We start from the raw sequence: 25,440 nt of genomic DNA, 5'->3' as shown, positions 1-25,440 counted from the left end.
CACACGTGGATGTTGTCGAGTTGTAGAATTTCCTCTCCCCATTCCATTCTTCAATGGCCAGTTCTACATCCAGGGTTGAAGCTGTTGCAAAGAGGTTTAACCTGCCTGGGCCCCCGTTCTGGGTCCAGCTGCACTTCTCTGCATGCTCTTGAGCATCAACCTCCAGGTCCGTGTCCCAGGTCTGAAAGGAGCTCAGAGTCAGCGCAAGAGAGGGACACTGGGCTCTCCAACAGGAACAAGGCACTCACCAAGGACCCCTGCAATGTCTGGCTGCAGTTTCCCCATTCATAAGAAAATTCAAACCCCTGCCCAACACGGTCCTCAGGAGAGGGGAGCTCCATGGTCAGTCCCAGCACAAACTGAACCTTGGTTCATGGGTCAAAGAGGAGAAGGTCAGGGCACAGCACAACTCTCACAACCTCTCCTGGAGCTCATCTAACACCATCATGGAGCATCCTCAACTCAGCATGGAGAAACTGCATCAACTCTGTTCAGAGAATTAGGCTAAAACCCACAGAACGTTTCCCAAAATGCTCCTTTTTCACAAAGTGTTTCTTATGATATTTTCCTAACAAAAGTGTTCTGACTATTCATTTAAAATTACCCTTCCTTTAGAAAATGTGCCCCAAAAAAGTTAAATAACCCCTGAATAGCTGACATGCGACATGCAAATAAAAATCAGGAAAAGGGAAAAGGGTCATTAACACTTGTATTTAATTGCAAAAATTAAAAACTTTTTTATTCTTCTTACATACAAATTTCATTTATTTACATACTTTACAGGCTTTCCCCAAGTATTTACAAAGTTTGCAATATATTAAATTAGGACCATCCATAAAATTCTGCATTAAGTGCATATTCACATTCTTTTTTTTTAATCCATCACTAAGTTTAGTGTTCAGCATTAAAACAGTCTTTATGCATATATAGCTTTACTTCCCAGCACCTCTGAGCCTTCAGAATGTGGCTCCCCTCCCCAAGACAAGGAGATAATGCTAAAAATAAATCGCCTGCCATTTGTTTGAATCTCCAAAGCAAAGGGAAGTCCAGCATCTCCTTTGTCTAACTCTGCCCTTTACAAGGAGGAGGTTCCTGGACAGGAGGATATCGAGTTCTACCTATAAAATTTCCCAAGAGGAAGTTTGGTTTGCAGGAAGCCAAAGCTCTTTGTGCACCCACTGAAATGGCCTCACCACGGGAAGTATTCAATTCTCCTGGGGGCCATGGGGCTGAACAAGGATCTGGGATTGGGGTGTTGGAATTTCCCTCCTGGAGAGAGGGAACAAGAGGGTTTCAAGGAAGAAGGATCCCCTTTTCTGAGACACTGCTGTTTATATAGCTCACATCTCTACCATGAGATGCTCTCCTGCTCCCCACCTCCTCCTGCTGCAGCCCAGGAAGCCGTGAGGGAAGGGAGGTGCTTTGATCCAGCCCAGACAAACCAGCTTCTCCTCCAGAACATTGCAAAAACAGGCCTGGTGGGAGAAACTGCAGTCTGGAGACTCATGGGAAATCTGACTCAAAACTCTCCAGGGCCTTGCAAAGAGACCCCTCAGGGGAATCAATGTGTGCAATAACAGTGGGCAGGGAAAAAATGAAACAGAACAAAGAAAGCAAAAAAAAGAATCAATAGAAACTGCCAGGTTGGCTCCCGTGGGGGCCGCTGATTTCCTGGCACTGAAGTAAATCATAATAATCCTTTCTCCTCCTTTCAGTTACCCTGAGTTCAGGACTGACTGACAGCACCGGTCAGTGACCCCTGCTTTGGGGAGCAGCTTTAAACCACGATCCTCCTGCCCAGCTGATGGGCACAGCCCATCCTTCCAGCCTGGCAAGTGCAGAGGTGACCCCTCCTCACCTCTGCCCACTGGGCTCGTGGGTAGTACCGATTTCTGGTGTGATTTCAGAGCAGCTTTGCAGCCTTTGGGATGTGGGGTGAGGAGGAATCCATCTCCCAGCTCACAGGCAATGATTCTGAAGCACACAAAGGGATTTTTAAATGTGTTAACTGGGAACTTGTGTGAGCTGGGGAGAGGGAGAATGGGAGATTGTCCAAACTAGCACAGAGTGCAAAAGGGGAGTTGAGGTGAGGGAGACCGTGGTGGGACACCCCCTCTGTGAGTTATGTGATCATGGCTGTGAAACCTCAATAGCTGCAGGAACAGCCCTGTTCCCCCCAGTTCCACCTCAGCAGGCCACCCGGACCACCAGCCTCTCTAGGGAAGTCCTGCAGCTTTTCCAGGGACCCTGTGAAGCTGGAGCTCTGGATGTGGAAGACGACCAGGGCTTAATTGCAATAAAGGTATCAAAACCTCCCTTTGGCCATCCCAGTTCTGCCATTGTGGCCTCACCTCTGGGTTTCCCACCGTGGCTGCTTGCCTGCCCTGGGATGTGGAAGGTGTGAGCACCACTCCTCTGGCAGCTGGAGACAGGAGCTGCTCTGGAAGCTGTGCTGCAGACTGGGGTTCTGCACTTTGGCCAAAATCGACTCTATCAGCAGGAGAACTGCCCTCCTGTTTTAGTTTAGCAGCTAATTCCTTACAGCTTTTGGAAGAGGAAGAGAAAATATACCGGAGAGCTTAAAAACAAATGATGTAAGCTCCGAAGGGAGCGAGGCTGGGACATATGCATCGCTGAGACAGAGCTGGAAACTTATGCAGAGCCCATAAAGTGCACTTGGAAGGCTGCTCTGCAAACAGGCCAGACTCACCAGCTCCTGTCCAACCAGCTGCAACTCTTCGAGGAAGGGAGAAGCACTACGTGAGAACATTTCTGCTAAACAGGCCCAAACCTGCCCCTTCCTCCCCCTCCTCCCCCAAGTCCAAACAGCAACTGTAAATAGATCCATTTTCTCTGCTTCTTCCCAAAAGAGCCAGACAGCCACAATGGCTTAAGTGTGACTCTCAAAATCCAGGCATTTCACAGACACTTGGGAATTGTCTCCGCAGCTCTTTTACAAGTTACAGTCAAGGACACTTAGCAGTGACAGTGTCACTGAACCACCACAATCTCAGCAAGAATAGCTCCAGCAGCATCTTTGAGCAAATGCTTTACAAAAATGGGTCAGGTACAAAACCAGTGAGAGGTGAAGTAACCTGGTCAGCCTTCGAATTTGATTTGAGAAGCTGCCAAGGTGTAAATAGCAACAGTCACTAATGAGGCCCTAATTCTGCCATCACTGAACTCCCAAATTTCCATTAACTAAGACCCAGGCTCTAAGAGGGAGAGGGGTGGTGTGGGTGTATGTGTGTGTCTTGGCATGCACAAAACTGAATGTAGTGTCATGAGTGTGAAATAGACTCCAAGCAGTGAGAATACTAATGGAAGTTATATTAGTCCAATTCCCTTTAATACTTGGTAACAAATTATATTAGTCCTTTTCTATCCTGACAGAGCCAGACTCTCCCCATTTTGGTTCTGCTAGATGTGGTGTGTGTCCAGCACCAAGGGCCATGCACAGACTGACACAGGTGCTGGGCTTGTTCTCATTGTTTTGACAGGAGAAAAATAAGGGTTATGCATAGAAATGTTTGTAGTGTCAAGGCCTCAGACTAAATTCTTTGGAGCAGGAACTGTCCTCTGCCTTATTCTTGTACAGGAGCCAGACGTGGTCATCCCACTTGGCAGCTTTTGTCAGCTCCTAATCAGATTAGCACGATACTTGCTCCCATTCTCCTCAAAAACAAAGGCTGGACAGACATTTTCCCAATCTGTCATTTTACATGTACCTAAAGTATTTACAGAGAAAAAGGCTCTTGCTCCTGAGAACAGAGTTAATTCGCTGTCAACCAAATACCCCTCCCAAATCCATATTAACAAGTGTGAGAGTATGTCCTGAACTCCAGTCCTGGCCTATGAGTTCAGCCTGACACATCTGTAAATGATCTTCAGCTGTGGGATCAGACCCAAAGGATCAGACTTGGAAGGGACCGGAGCATCCGCAGTCTGCAAACTCCGAACCCGAGCCTCTCTCAGGGCACTGGAGACAGCACTGCTCCAGCAGCAGGAAACACGCAAAGGCAGCTTGGAAAGGACCCAGGAAAAACCAACGTTCATTCTCAAGACAGAGTTCCAGGTCTGGAAGGAGTCAACGCAAAAATATGCCAGGGAAGAGGGAAGTTTCAGGTGCTCCCAGAGGTACCGTGGGCTGGGAACGCAGTCAGTGCCTCCAAAAACAAGGAGCAGCTGAGAACGGCTGTGCAGCCCTTGGTGGCTGAGGTGAAAGCTGGACAGAGCTGCTCTCTCCCAGCCCCAGCTCCATCCAGAACTCCTGTACTTCCAGCACCACTAACACGTGTTGGTGTTTTTACAGGAAAGGAAGTGGAGGTGAAGAAAAGCATGATTACCATTTGACTCACTCACAACTGCTGACAGAGAGCTGCAGAAGGGTGATCACAACACAGAGAGGCCTGAAGGGATTCTTTTGGTACAAGAAGGACGCAGTGGGTGAGTGTTTCTGCCCTCAGGCTCAAGGCTCTCCCCAGCCTGGGAGCAGGAGCCAAGATCAGCTCTGCAGGGCTCACACAGCTGCGGACGTGAGGGAGCTGGGACACATCACCAATTCATTCCCTTTATAGAACTGGCCTGACTACACAGGCTCAAAGCTTCCTCCTCAGGAGGAATGTACACAGAAATGTCACACACCCCATCCACTCCCAAACCCCCCAGGAAGTTTCAGAAGTGCCATAATCCACAAAGAACATAAGGTGAATCTCATCCTGAGAAATCCATCTGCTGCTCCTGGAAAAAAAACCCTTTGCTGCAAACCCAGGGCTTACCTGAGGGGACAGGGAGGGTCATAAATAGCTTGAGCTTCTCCCAAAATACATTTGAGGAAAGGCAAAGGATTACCTCAAGGGTCAAGAAAATAGTCCTTTTTAAACACTGTAAACATGCAGGGTGGCAAAGCTGCCTGCCCCAGTTGCCCCGGCTCGCTCCTCTCAAGACGTTGCCTTGGCTTCAAAGCTGAAAGTCTTCTTGTTCTGGGAACAGCTCTGTTTTCCCACCCCAGCACCCTTAGCTGGCAGCTCCATCACAAATCACCGCTGGCTCTGTCCCTCTGGCCATGAAGCTCATTGTCCAGTGATCTGTGCTGGCATAACCTTGGGAAGAGGCAATGGAGAGGCTCTGTTAGATGAGTCCATCCTTAATGAGTGCTCCCATTTCCCACAAAGGGATGTGGTCATGCTGCAGCTCTTTGGAAAAGCACTTCCCTCAGTGGGCACTGGGTTTGTAATACCCATTGTGTACCCACACTGCTCAGCTTTGAGCATCTCCAGTGTTGGTGTTCCAGGCCACAAACTCCCACTCCCTGTGCTGTGACAAGCAGGCACACACCAGTCTGGAGGTGACAATGGCACAAACCACTGTGCCAGATGTGTCAGATGGAAAAGACCCAGCTGGAAGCAGTGTCCTGATTCCACTCCCGGTCCCTGCACACCACAGCTCTGGTACTCACCCAAATCCCCAGCTTCCAGCTCCACCTTGAACACCTCACAGTGTCCTCTGCACGTGTCCAGAGGCGCAACAGTCAGGGTGAGCTGCCCACTCCCAACAGCAAAAAGGCTGTGCAGGCTGTAGCTCTAGGACAAGAGGAGAGAATTTCAAAAGCCTGGACAGCTTTCCTTGGCTCTGTCTGCCCAAAGCAGGGACAAGTGACTGTCCTGCAGGCAGGTGAGACAGAGCAAACAACATGTTTGCTGCTCCACCAGTTGCCAGTGGATCACAGAATCTTAGCTGAGGTCAGCTGCATGCAAGGGCTCTCCTCTCCTCCAAGGCAAGGCAGGGCCTGCACATCCCCACAACTCAGGAAAACAGAGAGGAGGAGATCAGGCCAGAAGCTTCAAGTGTCTCAGAATGAGTGAGATTCACTGCCAGGAACAGTTTCTAAAATGCAACTCTTAAAACAATTCTGCCCAACTGTGCACAGAAAGACCTCACCCAGCTATAGAGCAAGGCCAGACACATGAATGGAGCAGGCAAGGGGTCTTGGAACAAGACAATCTTTAAAGTTCTTCTGTTTCTGTGACATTTCCAGCTGCCAAGGGAGATGGGCACAAGGTATCTCCTGCCCCAAACTAGACACAAGTGCTGGGAGGCAAAGCCACCTTGAGATGCCACTTTACACAGGGCTGGACAGAACTGATACAACCCCAAATGCTCCTTTTCAGGACTGCATCAGCTGAAAATACCTTGCAAATCCCACAAAAACTCAGAGCTGCTGGGAGACAGCTCACAGACAAGAGAATGCCTTTGCAATTAATTTCTCACCTTATTCCCCAAATCTGGGTGGTGGATGAGGAAGCAGCTCTCCAGGGACACTGTCTTGGGGAAGGACAGCAAAGAGGAAGCAGGGAAAAGTTCCTGGAGAATCCGGGATCTATTCACAGACTTGTTCCTAAACAAACCAGCCCATATTAAAGAATCATCATACAATGATAATATTTGCATTTAAAAGCCACTTTCCAGATAAAATTCTTGCCAAACATTCCTGCTTGATAAACAGCATGACAGACTAGCCCTGGGAGTCAGGAGCACAATTCAACCTCAGCCTCCAAACCTGTGCTCCTTCCCACTTTCCTCTGGACTCCTGCACCGGGACCATATAAAGAGGGAACAAACAGATCCTTATGGATACCTGAACTTCATTTCCCTCTCCTTTTCCCTTAAAATGATCCAAGTCACTGGCCAGATCCATTCATTACAAAAGATGCAGAGAGGTGGCATCATACACAACCATAACTGAACCCACATGGTGAGGCAGGGGGGATCGAAGGCTGTTCTCCAGACCAGAAAATGTAACCCGGAAAAGGCCAGGTGGAGCTTGTTATCTTTACATCCCTGTCTAGGGGACTGACATGATTAATTCTTCTCTACCCTGACCATCCCTCTAGCAGTTCTTACTCTGACACCTCAGAGAGCTCCAAGTTGCTCACATGCCTTGTTCACATTAAAGGCTTTGGCCTTTATGGGGCAAAGAGCTTTTGGTTAACAGGGTAGGATTAGAGTTGGCCGTATTTTCTCCACAAGACCAAACACTAATTGCAGGATTCTTTGACTTTCCATTACTTCTCAGTGTTTGCAGAAATCACAGCATCTCTTCTCAGTCAGTACCAGTGGTGGAAGATTTCTAATCAGTAGACAGAGGTGATAGAAATGTGAACCAGTTGCTTCAGGTGATGAGATCACAGCCCAGATGATTTACAGCCTGAAGAACAGGACCACGCAGTCCCTGGGACAATTTTATCTTATAAGGGGAGCAATAGCTGGAGACCAAGCACCAACTCTCAAATTTTAGTGCAGAAGTCTTGTCCTCAGAACAAATCAGGGCCAGCAAGCAGAAGCAGCCTGTAACCCACTCCTGTACATCTTCCCTCCAGTTTAACTGCAACTTGCAGGCACTGGTGGCTCACACAGGCAGAGCCTGAGCACCCCTACAGAAAGGATGTGTCCATCCATCGCAAGTTTTGTCTGACTCACCAGGGAAAGAAAAATGGGCAGCTCCATAATTCAGCTGAATTTTCTTCTATTATAACCTCTGCCAGTTCTGGATCCTGGGACTGAAAATGCTTCAGTTCTTCATAGGAGAGATGCTGCCCTGTCTTAAAGAACATGAAACAAAGATAAAAGCTGTGCCCACACGGCTGCCCCCTACTTCCATTTTGCCTCCCACTAGAAAACATCCAAGAGCAACAGCCACGTGGATTGCTAAGTGTCCAAATACAATGATAATTAGTCAGAGAAACAATGCAGGGAGCTCTCTCCTCCCACATCTTTACACTGGTGTGAGATGTCTTCTTAGACACATGTCCTGAATGAGCAGTTTGAGTTCATGGGTGAAAATACTGGGCAGGGGTTTTGGGCTCGTGCTGTTCCAGAGTTTGGACTCATCACCCAGCCTCACAAATCCCTGCATTACCTTGATTAGAAAAGGCTGGTGCCTCTGGAGCTTTTCTGATAGCTCTCTGAAGTCTGTCACTATGTGAAGGCTTTTCACAGCAGAACAGACTGTGCAGTTTGCGGGAAGTGCGGAAGCGTTCTGTCTGCAACCTGCTGCCCACCAGTCCTGGCATTCTGGGGAAGAAACAAGGGAAACCTCTTTAGCAAGACCAAAAATGGAATGGAAAGGAGACAAATTCAATGATAAACTCATTATCTCTAACATGAAACACTGAGACTTCTTATAGTTTCTGGTGGCTGCAACTCAAAAAGAAGCAGCTTCACCGGGCAGGGAACTGGAGGGAATGTTTCCAGCACATTTTGGAAATACAGCTGAAGGTTGTGAGCAATGGGAGAGCTTATGGAAATTCCACTTCTCTGTACATGAGGCACACAGGCTCAGCTACCCTTCCATGAGCAACAGAGGGATGGCAACCATCATATGTAGTATAATTAAACTGAAACAAGTCCATAAGCAAAAGAGCAACCCAAAAGTGTTACCAAGGAGATAACACCCAGTAAACAAAAAAAAGATCCAGGTTGGAAAGAGTAACTCCCACAGAGTTAGCACTGGTGTCATGAACCCTGTTAGGACATACCTGAAATCATCACCCTCCCCTTTACCACTGTGTTAACTTAGAAATACTCTGTCCCAGGCAATGGTTGCCCAATCTCTGATGTGCAGAAGGTGCTGGGGAAATGTCAGATTTCACCAAGATATGCTGCTGCTGCTTTCATTCATCCCATGCATTGACCTGGAGATGAAATTGGGAGAAAGTCCCAGCAACCCCTGGACCACAGCCACATTCATTTTAAATTCCAAAAATTGTTGCTACACCACAATCATCTGAACTGGCCTACAATGAACACTGCATATGTTTACATCTTCAAAAATTTAATTTTTACATGAAAGCACAATTTGATGCCTATATCTGGCCTCCCTCCTCCAATTAACAGCTCTCCCAAAAAATCAAAGAAACCTTAAGAGAAGAGACTTGTTGCAGCAGGCAATGAGCAGGACAATGCTGAACACCCCATGCATTTCTATGTAATGAGCAGGACAATGCTGAACACCCCATGTATTTCTATGTAAAGGATGTGCAGAGCAGCTACCACACTGAAAGGGCGTGGCTCTAATTTACAGAACCACATGATGATCAAATTCCAGCTCCTGGTCCTGCACAGAGACAGAGACAACCCAAACTCCCTCCCTGTGTCTAAGAGCATTGTCCAAACACTCCTGGAGCTCTGGCAGCCTCGGGGCTGTGCCCATTCCTTGAACAACCTGGGCAGTAGTGCCCAGCACCCTCTGGGGGAAGAACCATTCCCTGATATCCAGTCTAAAGGCCCTCAACATAAATTTTATATTTGGAGATACAGCAGCAGGTTCTGAGAAATGGGAGAGCTTAATGGAAATTCCATTTCAAACACAGATTTTATGGCAGTGACAGCCCTTGTTCTGCAGCCTTAATCCAACAGGAGAGGCTTAACTTGGGCAGTGGCAGCAAACCCATCCCAGGCCTCATCTGTCAGGGTGGGTCAGGAAAAACCCAAGGCCTGGGATACATCTCACGTGAAATATCCAGGGATCTGTCCTCACCAACAGGCCCATCCTGCCAGCACTTGTCAAAACAGCTCCAAAGTCTCCCGGACATTGCTGCAGGCAAACTCGGAAAACAGAGGGGATGGCAAAGGGAGAAAGAAGAGTGAAGTCTGGCTGAAAAATCAAGTTGAGAAATAAGGATATACAGCAGCTTTTTGGGGCAGAAAAGAGCATGCACAAGCTGCCTGTCACTGCCACTGCAATTTCCAGCCACACTCAAGCTCTTGCACAGGGCTAAGAAGGGATGAACAGCACTTCACAGGGAAGCTCTTGTTTTATTTTCCCCTCTGACATCTGCAGCAGGCCACGAGGAATGCTACAGAGGATTTACGTTCACTGGGACATAACAACAAGAACACTGGGATTCATTTTGCTTCTTTCTTGCTGAGTATTTTCCAACTCCCAAATGCTGCATTTCCCACCCTACTGCTGGGATATGGACTGAAAGGGATCAGGATATAATTCCTGGTCTTTCTGGAAGACACATCTACACTGCTTTCAGGGAAAGAGGAAAAAGGCAAAACGAAGTGTAAAATCCTTCTTGCAAGCAGAAGTCCCAGTCCCATGAGAAACTGCTCCAATGTACTTTCCCTTCCTGCTCACAAGAGAAAAAAGAAAATCTTTGTTCCCCTGCCTGTAGAAAGCTTCAGTTTTACAACAACAAAAAAACTCAACTCACAAAAAACAGCTGGTCAGTGACAGGAAACAAAAGGCTGAAAGATCTCAGCAGAGAAAGGGCAGTCGCTGTGAAGAGAACACGAAAACATCTCTATGGTCTGTTATGGGCGTAGCAAGACTGTAATTTCTCTCTGGGCAAAACTCAGAAACCTCATCCCTAAGCATTAAGCACAGTTGTCCCCAAATTTTCCCTCTAGGCTCAGGGAAGTACCCCACAGAACAGGATGCTAATCAGCTTGACAGTACAGAGCTTGATTCCTCTTTTGAGCCAGGCTGGGATATTTGCATTCTCAATTGCTCGATTCAGGAGGTGATTTCTTTTCCCCATGAATAACCAGAGCAGAGCACTGGTTGAGACGCATTTCAAATGCTGCAAGTGGGGTGGGGGATTTTTTTTTTCCTAGTAATTAATCTTTTTGATTTATTGTGGAGGGTGTTAGTCTGTGCACCAGCATGTGTGTGACTGGCATGACAAGTACGGGCAGCGCCTGCCCTTCCCAGGGAGGGCGGGAGGAGAGATGGTGCTCAGAGGAGCCAACTGCCACTGGGGACCAGGGCAGGATTTTACCCAGGATGCTGATTTTGTCTCCTTACCCTCCCTGCATTCCTTTTACATTATCACCCTGCCTGCCCAGACACCCTGGGGATTGTTCTGGTGGAGCGCGCTGTCTGTGCACACACACGGCTGCTCGGGGATGCAAATGGAAGTTGCTCTTTTCATCCCAGCACAACCCTCACACCATGGTCCCATCCACTCCCATCCCCACGCAGAAGTGCTGGGTGTGGGCAATTATCCCTGTGGAGCTGGAGTGCAGGAGAGCAGCTGTAGCCGTGACACATCCAACTATCCATTACACGACAGAAGTGTGGCCAACTTCTCTCTGCTTTCTCACCCCTTTTTGAGGGGCAGCCTTCAGTTTGTTCAACAGAACTTCAGTTCCCTAGCGGCCATAACCACCTAATATTTCCTTTTATGTGTTATTATTTCTCCAGAACAAGAGCTGCCTTCTCCCCCCTGTCAGGAGAGCTCCTAGCAGAGCCAGGGCTGGGACTTTCAGCTGCTAACACAGCACAGACCAAGAGATAACAATCTTCCCTTAAAACACATCTATGATTAATACTACCAAGAGTTTATGACTCTACTTTCCACTATGCAGAAAAATAATTTTCAAGTCACCCTCAATTTAAAATGAGTGCCCCGCCCTTCTTGGCTGTTTTCACAGAGGATCTCCCAAATTTTTGGCTGCCCACAGCACTAGAGAGGGGTGTGTGTGCACAGCCCCAGAGATGCTGGGTGTGGATGATCAGATTGTAAACTCAAGGCTCCTGAGAAGACCTGGCTCTGCTTCTGCCTGTTGCAGCAAAGCAAATTAACTCATGGAAACTTGCCCACGTGGTTGTGAGAGCAGGATCTCAGCAAGCCCTGCTCTCTTTAGGCACCATATAGAGGCCGCAGGATCAATCTGCCAGTGCAGAAGGTTCAAAGGGAAGCTTCTACCAGGGGGAACTTTTGTTCCTGCAGAATACAGAGCCAAGGGCTGCTCCTGACCCTAACAAAGTGTTCGAAACACAAAACCTGCTGCTTGTAGCACTGCAGGTGCTAAGGCAGTTTGCTGGCTCCTCACCAAGCTGGTTTGCTCCCTAGCACTCAGGGCTGCAAGGCGGAAGCAGTGGCCACCAGGCAAGCACCAGCCAGGTCTGCACAGAGAAGTCTGGCCCCAGGGAAGACCCCCCAGGACTTCACAGCCCCCCCAGGTGTGGTGTCCGTAGGGGCTGCTGCTGCCATCACCCACAGTAACAAAGGAAGCTCCCCAGAGGACTGGCTGATGTACTGAGCAGCTCCACAACCTGCAAAGGCTGGTTCCAAATCCCAGATCAAATCCTCTTTCTGAGGATGAGGCTATTCCCCAGACCAACCATGTACTTCACTGGGGCCAATCCTTGGAATATTCAAGTAACTTCAGCAAGCACTGGATGAACTCAGAGCTCCCAAGAGCGGCTGTGCACTGAATATTCCCCAGACATTTCTCTGTCCTTTCTTGTAGGTCCACTGTACAAACCTGGGTGTTTCATTACAAGGGGATTCTGCCCCTCTGCCCCGCTCAGGTGAGACCCCACCTGCAGAGCTGCCTCCACTCTGGGACCCCAACACAACATGTGGAGCTGCTGGAGTAGTCCCAAGAAATCCACAGAAAAGCTCTGAGGGCTGGAGCCCCTCTGCTCTGGAACCAGGCTGGGAGAGCTGGGGTTGCTCATCTGGAAAGGAAAAGGATCTGGGGAGACCTTAGATCCTGTTCCAGTGCCTAAAGAAGATCCCAAAGAGCTGGAGAGAGATCTGGGACAAGGCCTGGAGTGTCAGGATGAGGGTGATGGCTTCCACTGCCAGAGGGCAGAGATAGATGGGATATTGGAAAGAAATTCTTCCCTGTGAGGGTGGGGAGGCTCTGGCACAGGGTGCCCAGAGAAACTGTGGCTGTCCCATCTCTGGAAGTGTTCAAGGCCAGGCTTGACAGGGCTTGGAGCAACCTGGGTTAGTGGAACAATTTAGGCATCAATTCATGACCACAATCCATGACACAGGTAAATCCCATTATTCTCACTTTACAGATGTAGGAATTCCAAGCTCTGTAGTTACCAGGTGGCACAGTTTGGAAGAGGCATTTGGAGCACTTTGTTGCACAAGCAATGTTTCCATCTTGCTGCAAGTTCTTCTTGACTTGCAGAAGACTAAAAATTAATTTCATCATTTATAATGTCATGTCAAACTCAGGCTAAACTGATAGGCTCTTAAGTAAGTCAGGCAGGAAACAAGGATTATTAATTACAGCTTTCAAGTCCTGATTAAGGACTGCATCACAGCGAGGTTTTACGTATAAACTTACAAAGAGCGTCCCTGTTCAGCACAAGATCCTCACCCCTCCCTCATATTGAACTTTTATTGTAGCTCTGGGTATACTGAATATATTTATGCCACAAGAAGAAAGTACCTCCCAGTTTGGTTCACAACATTTTTAGGAACATCTAGGAACAAAATAACAACTACAAAAAAAAACATCAAGAACCCCTTTATTGTTGTTCTGGGTAGAAGTCAACATTGCTTGAAGAACTACTTATTCATCTCACTAATGGGTAACGGCTGCTCCACCAGCACAGGGATCATTAGTCAACCTCGAGCAAAGCACGAAAATGATTTTGATCCAACCAGACATTGTGAAATCAAGTCTGCTGAGCTGAGCCCAAGAGGAATTCACAGCCCACTGGGGCAAAAGAGCATTATTTCCAGGATAAATCTGCACCTACCAGTCTCAAGAATGGAAGGCAGGGGCCAAGCTGTCAGGAAAGCATCCCAAGTCCACTCCAGCTGCACCTCTGGTTACCTGCCCCAATGACAGCTTGTGCTGCACGAGCAATCTGCCTCAGAGAAACAGCTTTGGAAACAAATCCCTCCCAGCTGCTGTCACCTGCCTGATGGTGGCCTCAGCCTGTAAAAGGTGTGACATGTCTGTGTCACAAGTGTACAGAGGACTCTGCCAGGCTGCTAAATGCTGCTGCAAGAGGACACCTATGGCAAATGCTCATCGCAGGGAAGCGAATACAAAGTAAGGATTCACTCTGCAAATGAGGAAACAAGACATTTTGGAGGCTTCACAATATAGAAGTAAAAGGAAGGGTATTTCATGTTTCACAGCACCACAATGGTTTGGGGTTAGTTTACTGCCAGCAAACCCAAACAAACAGCTCACTGGCTGAACCAAGGCCAAAGTAACAGAGTACGAACAGCTTGGCACCACCCTGCCCTGCAAAGTCAGCCGTTTTTTCCCCCTTTGAACGAGCCAACACATGTCTGCTGGTTGCTCTCAGGTTATATCATAAAAGGGTTGTTTACACACACAGATCAGATAAACTGGCAGCTGTGCAGTGATGGGAGAGAGCCCTGCACATGCTGTGACCCACAACCACCTCCAAATGCTTCAGCCCCCAAAGTGGGTGCATGAAAACACGCACGAAAACAAGAGCAAAAACCAGTTCAACTTTGCTGAGGAAAAAAAAAATAACATCCTTTGAGAGCAAGAGGAGAGGCAACATGTTAGAAATCATATCCTGCCTTACCTCCCAAGCAGCCTTATTGCTCAACCCTTCATTCAGAGCAGGCCCATGTGCCTTGGGCTCAGAAATCCCTGAGACAGAGCATGGGCTGCAAAGCCCACGGGCAAAGGCTGCATGAACATGGGGGTGCTCAGCTCACAGGGAAAGGCTGGATGAACATGGGGGTGCTCAGCTCACAGGGAAAGGCTGGATGAACATGGGGGTGCTCAGCTCACAGGGAAAAGCTGGATGAACATGGGGGTGCTCAGCTCATAGGGAAAGGCTGGATGAACATTGGGGTGCTCAGCTCCCAGGGAAAGGCTGGATGAACATGGGGGTGCTCAGCTCCCAGGGAAAGGCTGGATGAACATGGGGGTGCTCAGCTCCCAGGGAAAGGCTGGATGAACATGGGGGTGCTCAGCTCCCAGGGAAAGGCTGGATGAACATGGGGGTGCTCAGCTCACAGGGAAAGGCTGGATGAACATGGGGGTGCTCAGCTCACAGGGAAAGGCTGGATGAACATGGGGGTGCTCAGCTCACAGGGAAAGGCTGTGTGAGCACCTGGGTGCCCATGCTGCTCTCAAGAAACAGCAAGTCTCCATGCAAGGCAGGCATGCTGGATGCTCCCATTCTGCACAAAGCTGTGCCAAGGATAAAAACACTTCAAGGCTGGAGTGAGAGAAGCATAGGGAAAAGTGTTTTGCCTGCAAAGGGTTAAGATCAGGGAAGAGACAGGGGCTGGCCAAGTGCCAAGGCAAGTCTCCAGCTAAACCCAAGGTGGGCCAGCCAAGAGGCAGAGGCTGCTGCCCTCTCCCAGTAACCAGCTGCTGCCCTCCCCCAGTAACCCAGCCTGCTGTGACCCATCCCCACAAATAGCTCTGGCACCCAGCAGGCTTTAGTAACACAGTGACAGGCCATTTACAAGGTGTTGCTAAACACTGCTCCTCCAGCTGGGCTCCTTTCTCTACAATAATTACACACAAACCCATAAACATGAGTTTAGCCCTACTGGTCCAGGCTGAAAGGGGTATTTAACACTTCTTCTCCAAGCTGGGGATAACTTGCACAGGATCTCTTTTCCAGCACTGAGATCCATGTGTGGTTTTGTCTGATTTTAGGTGTGCTGAGCAGTTACTGACCCAGCTGACTCTGGGCTGTGCAGGATGAGTGTGCCCAAGTCCAAGTGCCATTATTAAAAGCAAAGCTGAATTTTCCTTGAGGTCATTACAACCTCTGCTACCAGTACAACATGCAAATTGTCACGTTCCTGTTCCCTACTGAGAGACCTGCTCTGCTGAAGGTTTTGAGCTGCAAGGACTGAACTTAGCATGGGCAGACACACGAGTTAATGTGAGAGCAGCTTAATGCTCTCCTCATCACATCATTGCATGGCTGGCAGAGAACAGTCACCAAGCAGCTGACATAAAAAATCATATTTAGATATTAACAAAGCTGTAGGGATGACACAGTTGTGAAGTAAAGAAATATCAAGTAGAGTGACCACTAGTGTAGTTTCAAAATTTCTGTTGAATAGAAAACCCCTTTTCATTTGGCTTTACTGCAGACTTTGAGAGCTTATGTATTCCTAATACCCCCTAATGCTTGCAGGGGAGAGAGGAGCACTTGTATCCCTATTTTGCACCCCTCCCAGCCTATGTGATAAATTAATCCAGAATGCACAGGCCCTACATTTCCCTGGAATAGCATTAGATAGCCATGAGTTAACCCATGTGCCCATCAAAATACACTGTGCTCCTTACAGCAGGCAGACCCAGAGGTCTGACAGCCCACTGCCTCTCTGGGAGTATAAATGAACAACAGCTGATGTGCCAAGAGCTGCAGGCCCAGAGCAGCCAACATGACCCAGCACCAGGGCTTTCACAAGCTCTGCATAAACACCAGCCCAGGAAGAGTAAATGCAAACCACATTTCCACAGACCTTTTCTCCAACCACAGGGACCTTGCCCTGGGAAAACAGCTGGAAGAGAGGCACAGACCCAAGGGTCTAAGAGTCAGCTATCAAGGAACAAAGGGTGGGAACATAAGGTTTAATATGGGAATTGATCTGGGGAAAAAGCAAGAAAGAGAGCACAGAGACAGGCAAAAAGGAAATTTACTTTGGACTCGATCCTATAAAAAATGCAAGAGACTTTTGTGGATGCTGCTCCTCACCTCGGCTGCTCAAAGGTCCACCCACAGCCACTGACAGACAGGCAGCCCTTGTCACCCACAGCACAGCTCTTGGGTGGAAGGGACAAGGAGGGAGGGGGGAGCACATCCTGCACCTCTGCACCTCCCAAAGCCTCACCACCATTCTGACCGGAGCTCTTGGCTCTCAGGGGAAGCCCAGCAACTGAGCTGCCCTTGTTCTGCAACACAAACCTGGCTGCTCAGCCCACACCTCCCAGCACACAGGGCTCCAACCTCAAACCCGGACACAGGAAAGCTGCCCCAAAGCTCAGGAGGGACAGCACAGCCCAGGCTGCCCCTGCCTGCCCAGGCACAGAGGAAGGAGCCAGACCACCCGTGTCCACGCCACGTAACGTGTGCCAGCACTGCCGGTGGGTGAGCCACGGCAGCCTCCAGCTGACAACAGGTGGCTTTCAACAGGAACAGCCCGAGCTGGCTTTGAACTGGTGCCCGAGCACAGAAAGCTCCAAGCTGCATCCTCAGCCCCCTCAAAATTTTCTTCCCAGAATCTACGTAGGGAAAGGAAGAGGAGTCTGTACGTCGAGTCCCTTCATTAGTGGTTTTCTCTGCTGCTCAGGCACAGTGCAAACATCTCCCTTCTAGAGACAGAGGGGACCTCATTAAGGCATATAAATATCTCCAAGGGATGCCAAGAGGATGTGCCAGACTTTATCATGGTGCCCAGCAAGAGGACAAGTAGCAATGGCCACAAACTAAAACACAAGAAGTTCCACCTCAACCTGAGGAAGAACTTCTTTCCATGAAGGGTGGCAGAGCACTGGAACAGCTGTCAGGGAGGTCATGCCCCCACTCTGTACCCATTCCAAACCCACCCCTTCCAGGTGATCCTGCCTGGGCAGTGGGGTTGGACTGGGTGAACTTTCCAACCCAAACTATTCTGGCATTCTATGATCAGAGAACACCAGACCCACCTGCAAGACCTCCTGGACCTAAAGTCTCATCAAGAAATAAGACACAAAATGCAGCTTTACCCCTTCCCTTCAGCAGACCACAAGGCCTAAATTAGGGGAAAAATAATACAACACACACAAAGCAGGGCTGAAAGGGCTTGGGAGAGCACTCAGCCCCAAGCCATCGAACTCCCTCTTCCAGATCCCTGCTGGATGGTTTCACCAGTGTCCTCTGGGCAGCAAGCTGTGATGGTGACACCAGTGTCACTGGGACAGTGTCAGTGGCTGCAGCTGCCTGCTGGGAAGCCAGGACATGAGGGATTCCCACAGGAACCCAGCCAAAGTTCAGGCTGGGCGCTGCACTCTCCCATTTAAATAGCCAGGGTCTTGTCTAGTTCCTTTTGCCAAGGCAGGATCAAAGTCACTCCAGCTAACCCCAGTGAATCTGTTAATTGGGACATGCTGTGGCTTCCACCACAATCTAATTCTGCAGAAAAGAGAGCAGGAACTGCCTCTCCCTTCTCCTCTTTTTCCCAGAACTGTATTGCTGCCTACCCTATTGCTCAGCTTCTGAAGACTTACAGGATTCACAGAGGCATGAGGGATTTTATGTGCATTTAAATAACAACACTGCATCCTTCCACCTTGCTTCACCCTGTGCCATGGGCAGAGACACCTTCCACTATCCCAGGTTGCTCCAAGCCCTGTCACCTGGCCTTGAAAGCTTCCAGAGATGGGGCAGTCACAGCTTCTCTGAGCAACCTGTGTCAGGGCCTCCCCACCCTCACAGGGAAGAATTTCTTCCTAACATCCAACCTGCCTTCAAATTTAGGCCATTCCCCTTGTCCTGTCACTCCTGGCCCTTATGAAAAGTGAAACCAGCATTAAAATTCCCATTGGATTCCACCTCAATACAGGAGCAGGGGAGTGTTCAACCATGGAAAAACTGGAATGCAGAAGATAAGCAGGCTCTTAATGTCAAATGCTTATCAGAGCCATCTTCTCACCTTTGTTTTTCACTCCCAGAGATATCCCCATCTATAACGAATAAGAGGAACAATGAGGGATACCCTGTCCCACCCATACAAATTGGAATCAACAGAAATCCCATGTTAGCGTCATCGGAAAAGAGGGAGGGAGAGAATGCAGAATGGTGCTGGCATTTCAGGGAGCCCTTTTTAGCTCTGGCAGGAAGGTCAGAGCCAACACAGACAACTCCAACACAATGAGGTGCCCAAGCTAAATATAAACCTGACAAGGGCACGGCCACAGGAGTTTGTTTTTACAATGAGCCACCAGACCATCAACATTGTGCCATATCCCTGCTCAAAATAATTCACAGCTTTATCATCTCTGACAGTCTTTGTGTTCCAGCAGAGGCAGAGCCCAGGCTTGCACCCACCTGCCAGGCTAAGTCAGTGAAATGATTAACCAAGAATGAGAAATAACCAAACTTTTCCATTTCTATAATGCCATTCTAGGAAAATCTAGGATGTTGTTCTCCTGTGATGGGGTCACCTCACAGGGAACTCTTATCTGACTTCCTCATACACACACACTGCCCTTAATGTCACGCAAACATGACAGCATTCAATCCCCCAGGCCTTTCCCAGTATGCCACTTGGCAAAAACTCCTTTTCCTGAAACGAGGCCAAAAGTTGAGGTTTTTACACTTTGCTTACAGATATCAAGATATGGTTGAGAAACTGGTTTTACCTTACTCAGAAAAAACAAGAAAAGGTGACATTTCCCTAGCAAAGCTATCTCAGTTCTGGTTCTCAGAAGTGCAAAGATTTCTAGAGAAAAGGAAACTCTTGTGGAAGAAAGACCCAAGGTGTTAAAAGCGAGGAAAAGAGAATGTGCAAGAACAAAATTATCAAGTTAGAGATAAAATATGCTTCAGTCCCAGTGAAGCTAGAACTCAGGATGCTATTTTTAAGTACAGTGGTAGGAAAAGAGAAAACCATGATGCCAAGCCAGCAACACATTTGTGGTGCCCTGGAGATGTTTGAGTGACTCTCGTGGCTGGTATTTAAGCTGGTATTTCTTGCTAGGCTTATGTTACAGCAGGGAAAACATTTCCTTACTCTCCAACATGTACTTCTTGGCAATGGGCAGCGACAGCAGCCGGATGTGCCCGACCAGGGAGCCCCAGGCCTGGGCTCTGGAGAGCGGCGCCTCGGGTGGCAGCGGGTTGTAGGGCTGGATCACCAAGTAAACAGTCAGCAGCACCAAGCCCAGCGTGAGCAGTCCCTGCAAGGGAAAACAGGCACGGGGTTAATGACACTGCAGGGAGCTGAGGTGTCCTCACACCAGGACACACCTTTGGCTGGTATCAAAGGGCTGTGGTTGTGCACCACAACGCAAACACTCTTATTTTTGCTGTGTCTCCTTGCTCAGCTGCAATGCTATTTATGTACACAGAGTTGTCAGCCAGTTTTATTATTAGGGCTGTCCACGGATGAAATTAAGCAGCCATCAAACCCAAGCCACACAACAGCTTTGTTCCTGTATTTTAGCACTGCAAATAATCCAGCATGAGATCAATCAGGATTATCTACAGATAGTTCCTTTTCCTCCCTACCTAATCAAATAAAAGCTTGCACTCCTGCCATGCCTCTTACACAAGGAAAACCCCGTGGCTTTTGCAAACATCCGTCAAGCCTCGAAACACTTTGGCAGAGTTGGCACCAGCTCCCTCCTCCATACCAGAATCCCAAATAAGCCTTAAAGAGATGACATGACGCATTTCTCCCCCTGGCCAAAGTCAAACTGAATCAACAGCAAAAATGAGAACAGAAGCTGAAAGTTCAAATTTGCAGTTTCCTGTTCTCCTGCCTCATTTTACAGCTTTTTATAGGACACAAGGAAGAGAGCTTGAATTTTTTTCCAAATAAAATCCATTGCAATGGATTTGTAGAGATGACACTAAAGTATTACTGAATATTATGTCAGTGGGAAGTTTTTCAGACTTGAAGCAAACATCTGGTCTAGTGGAAGGGGTCCTGCCCATGGAAGGGACTTGGAACTAGATAATTTTTAAGATCTCTTCCACCTCAAACCAGTCTGGGATTGAATGGTCTTAAACCTACCTAACAATAGCATCCTTTCACCCACTTTGCAGAAGTTTTTACATAATCTTTTAGTTAAGGTTTTTAAAGCATTTTTCTACCATCAAGCATGATGATAATAGCTTTATTTCATAGACCAGAAGGAGAATAAAGATATGTAGAAGTCTGTGGCAGAGTTAGAAACAGAGCCATGTTCACTTCATTACTCAACCCTGAACTTCAAGAATCTCTTACCTTCCTCACATTTCCATTCAGGATACCAACACTAGAAATCTTAGTCTGAAAAATCAATCCAAATCTCATTATTTAATAATTTATGGGGGAGGAAGATGTGGACAATGTAAATTTACAGCACACATAAGCAATTCCAAATCTTGGGCAGCTATCTCCTGCTCTCAAAGCAGCTCATGACATGAAGGAAGAAAGCTACATTTCACAGCTTTTTAATAAAGATCTTGGAAAATTCATCAAGAAAATGCAATGGGAAACAAAAAGCTCAGGTGCAAAGGAGAACCCTGACCCTCAAATGCTGTGTTCATGCACAAAAGTCGTCTTACCTTGTAGAGAGCCACTAAGACAGGGTACCGTGGAGGGCCTCTCTGGGGCTCGTTTCTCTCCAAGAGTTGCTTGATGAACTTCTCAATGGCTTTTTCTGACATGCCACACTGGTGGCCAGTCTGCCTCACCAGATCAATGGTCTCTGAGAGCTTGTCATAGATGCTGAGCTCGTTGGCTGAAAGCTCCATGGCCTCTGACGAGAAACCCCTGAGGAGAGATGGGGTGTGTTAACAGGAATCAACTGCAGCCACACAGCCCAACAGCAGCGTGTGCACGGCCGTCCCAGGAATGTGGCAGTGTCCAGGAAAGAGAGAAGGCTCCTCTGGAGCAAACCTGCTCCCAGCCAACAGCACAACACTGAGCTGCTCTCCTAATCGTCTCTGCTGCTTCAGGATCTCCCACCGACTCAAAGAAGCCGTGAAATTTCCTGACAAGAGCAGAACCGGCCGAGATTCGCAGCTTATGTAAATGAACAAAGCTTCCCAGAAATCCATGAAACTCCATTTATTCATCTCCTCCAAATGAATCCATCCCATAAAGCAATTGCTCACCAAGTACAAAAGCCAACAATACAAAGCTGATCATCACACACAGCAGACCTGCTAAGCCCTCCCGCGCTACAATTTCAGTCGCTTATTTTAACCCAGATTTGTTTTCATTAAATCCCCCGTCAGCAATGGGACAGGACAGAGAAACAAGCACAATGTGTCGGGCAAAGTTCGGCAGTTTACAATTTGTTTAAATTTTCGCAACCTAATGTCAAAGCCAACTGATTATTGAGTAACAGCAACGTGAGAGGAGCCGCTCTGCAGGCAACAAAGCCCCCACCTTCCTCTCCAAGTTTGCCTGCAGGTCAGAGATGCCACAGAACTAAACATCCCAGCAAGAACTCCATTGTGCTGGGTGAAAAAATGGTATTTGACAGCAAAATATTTCTCACTTATAGGAACACAACCATGAGAGATCGACATTAAGCCACCAAAAAAAAAAGTATATTCCTGTACCACTTGCACTCTGCCACAAAGGCCTCTTTGAGAACAGCTGATTGGCTCAAGAAAAGATGTAAAGAAACTGCTGGACAAGGAACAAGCTGCCAATGTGAGGATCACGCTGTAAAAATTTTTCCCATTTCCTGGGAAAAACACTGGATGTGCCTGGGGGAACGGCAGAATCTGCAGAGCTTTGCTTTGCCTCTTGTTTCTGATGTGGGTAACACTAACCTGATCAAACTGGGCCGGCAGGGAGAGAGTTGAGCAATGCTCTGCCCTGAGAGCACAGCCTGAGCATCACCACATAAAAACACAAGAAGCACGATGGATAATCACAGCTGAAAACTGAAATCATGCCCCTGTCCCCATTTTGCTCTACAGTGTCCTGGCCCCAGGAACCAGCTCATGAATCTACTTCACCCAATTCACCACTTTGCTCAATTCTGCTACCTGATTCTGTCCCTGCACTGTGAGAACTGTAACTGTTCACAGGGCTCTGCACAGCTGCCAGCACAGCCTGCCTGGGAGAGCACAGACCTGCTCTGCTCACCTGAGCACACACTGACCAGCCCTGGGGAACAAGCCACCTCAACTTACATTTGCTCAGCTGTAATTTGTTCTGGCTGCTCCCACAGCACAAATCAGCCATAACTTTATGTATGGATAGAACTAGATAAAGTTCAGATTTGAACTCCAATTTGCCTTTAAAGAACTGGCTGACAGCCAGGGTGATGTTAATATCTTCTTTTTAATGCAACACTGGGATGTATTTTCAGAAACCCCCAGGTTTCACAGCTTCAGCGATTGCTCCTCTCCCCACAAGATCCCCCCTGTTCTGCCCTTGCACACTTGTTTATGTGGTCATGTGGAGCATCAGATCAGGAAAATTATCTGGCTGAAAAAATAACCCCAATTTGTTTGGTCAGCAGCTGCCTAAGCATTCAACTCCAGCAGTTAATGTCAGATGTTACATTGACATCAGTGTCAAATTTCTAGCCATAGCCACAGAACCACCAAAAAGGTAAAAATGCCAAATTAAAACCCAAGCCCAAATTAAAACCCAAGAGAACATACTGCACTGCGTTGCCAGGTTAATTAGCTCCTCTTCTACCGACATTCCCTGCATTCCATGCAAATATTTGTCCCAGATCTTGCCACCTGAGCAGCCCCATGGGCAAGCAAAGCAGGTTGGGTCAATAATATCTCATATTAACCTCTCCAAGACAAGGGCTCTTTTTCCTCATCTGTAAAGCACCTGCCACACACGTGACAATAAAAACAAGCCATTGCTTTACTAACTCTTTCATTCATGCAATACCCTGATTCATGGAACAAGGAGAAGCCAGCACATCTGCAGGATATTAAAGGCCTTTTTTTTTTTCCCCTCCAGCTTTTCTGGTTACTCCAGTTGCCTGGACACTGTAAGTGGTGTGCAAGTGGTCTAAAATATTATCTAGTGTCCTCTGGCTCCCAAGTGCCAAAGCTTTCCCTCCTGAAGCTGTCCTGTGCAGAATTCCAGCAGATTCAACAAGCTTGCAGGATCTGCCTGGAACCACTTATAAAAAACATCCCCACAGAAATGCTGTCAAACACTGTGGTTTCCCCTTTTCCAGACAACAGAAAAATCCTGCTAAAATACAACACTGAGCTATATCCCAGTTCCCACCCCTCTCCATCTACATTCCACTCTTGAACAAACACCTTCGTAGACAGCCCCTGTAAATCACAGACACTAAAAACCCAATCCAACTCCTTGACAAATTCAAGAGCAACTCAATCCTCAAGCTAGGATATAAGGCATTATGCTCCCACATTGTTGGGAGAACAGATGAAGCCTTAAAAAACAAATAAGAACCCATTATTTCCCTTCCTATCCCTACGATACAACCGATAAAATAATAACAACAGGCTACTGTACCCTCTTTGCCAGCACACACACTGAGCAGGGCTCATCCCTTGCAAACCCTTTAGAGGGAGGCCTTTGAACGAGGAACCCATATGTTATTCTGTTTTTTTATGAACTCCACCACCCTGGGAGGAATCAGCAGCTCTCTCCACAGTGACAGAACAGAAACAGAACAGAAACAGTGATGGCACTTGGCTTGCAGGGTTTGCACCCCAGCGTCCAGCTCTGCCCACAGACCCCAGGGTGGTTAGTCCAAGGCTTTAGAAGGTAAATATTTAGACAGAAACGGTTCTGGGGGAGTCTTTAAAAGGTAAAGCTCGTTCACCTTGCGGGTGAACCTACAATGATGTACATATATAGAGATATAGATATAAAAATATATTCCCATCTGCTTGATGCCGCCTGTCTCGCCCTGGCAGGGGATCAGGTCCCAGCCTCCTGCTGAAACCCCTGGAGGGACCCTCGCCCGGCCACAGCCCCACGGCCTCGCCCGCGCTCCTCCGAGGCACAGGAGCCCCGGCCAGAGGTATTCTTAACAATAAATCAATAAACTGAGCAGGACACCCCCACCCCCGGCCCCAGCGTCCACAAGCCGGAGAGCCCCCCAGGCCCAGGCCGCAATCCGGGCACCCCCCCGCGACCCGCGCCCGCGGCCTCACCCCGCTCGCGTCCCGCCCGGCGGCTCCTCCCGCTCCGGCTGGGCCCGGCCCCGGCCCCGGCTCCTCCCGCTCCGGCCCCGGCTCCTCCCGCTCCCGGCCCCGGCTCCTCCCGCTCCGGCTGGGCCCGGCCCCGGCTCCGGCTCCTCCCGGCCCCGGCTCCTCCCGCTCCCGGCCCCGGCTCCTCCCGCTCCCGGCCCGGCTCCTCCCGCTCCGGCTGGGCCCGGCCCCGGCCCCGGCTCCTCCCGCTCCGGCTGGGCCCGCTCCCGGCCCCGGCTCCTCCCGCTCCGGCTGGGCCCGCTCCCGGCCCCGGCTCCTCCCCCTCCGGCTGGGCCCGGCCCCGGCCCCGGCCCCGGCTCCTCCCGCGGCGGGGCGGGCGCGGTCCCGCTTCCGGTTTCCGTCACGGTGCGGCCCGGCTCGGCTCGGAGTCTAACGGGGCCCGCACACTGCCCGGGGAGCCAGCACCTCCCGGGGACCGCCACATTGCCCAGGGAACCAACACTGCCCAGGGAATCTCCACATTGCCCGGGAGAACCAACACTGCCCAGGGAATCTCCACGCTGCCCGGGCACCCAGCACTGCTCCAGGGAATAAACACTGCTCGGGACTGCCACATTGCCCGGGGAACCAACACTTCTCGGGGACCTCCACATTGCCCGGGAACCTCCATATTGCCGAGGGAACCAACACTGCCTGGGGAACCAACACTGCTCTGGGACCGCCACATTGCCAGGGAATCAACACTGCCCAGGGAGCAAACACTGCCCGGGCACCCAGCACTGCTCCGGGGAATAAACACTGCTCCGAGAGCCAACGCTGCTTGGGGACCGTCACATTGCCCGGGGAGCAAACGC

General features: G+C 49.0%; 1 protein-coding gene across 2 annotated transcripts; it reads right to left on the bottom strand.

The window, feature by feature from the left end:
* Positions 1-692: 692 nt before the first annotated feature.
* C26H6orf89 (chromosome 26 C6orf89 homolog) lies at positions 693-24,690 on the bottom strand. 2 transcript variants are annotated; one of them, XM_030291889.4, is made up of 8 exons: positions 24,590-24,690; positions 21,035-21,242; positions 19,494-19,659; positions 7,919-8,073; positions 7,480-7,601; positions 6,271-6,397; positions 5,459-5,582; positions 693-5,102 (listed from the first exon to the last, which is right to left on the bottom strand). In XM_030291889.4, exons 2-8 carry the CDS (start codon positions 21,221-21,223, stop codon positions 5,017-5,019), a joined length of 969 nt encoding a protein of 322 aa, XP_030147749.1. In that variant the 5' UTR covers positions 21,224-21,242; positions 24,590-24,690; the 3' UTR covers positions 693-5,016. The 2 variants fall into 2 exon arrangements, with proteins under 2 accessions (XP_030147749.1, XP_072775010.1); XM_072918909.1 differs by lacking the exon at positions 24,590-24,690 and adding an exon at positions 21,587-24,548.
* Between the last annotated feature and the right edge of the window lie 750 nt (positions 24,691-25,440).

The sequence above is a fragment of the Taeniopygia guttata genome, chromosome 26 (assembly GCF_048771995.1).
Source record: "Taeniopygia guttata chromosome 26, bTaeGut7.mat, whole genome shotgun sequence".
Lineage (NCBI taxonomy): Eukaryota > Metazoa > Chordata > Aves > Passeriformes > Estrildidae > Taeniopygia > Taeniopygia guttata.
This window is presented reverse-complemented; position numbering and strand designations above follow the sequence as displayed.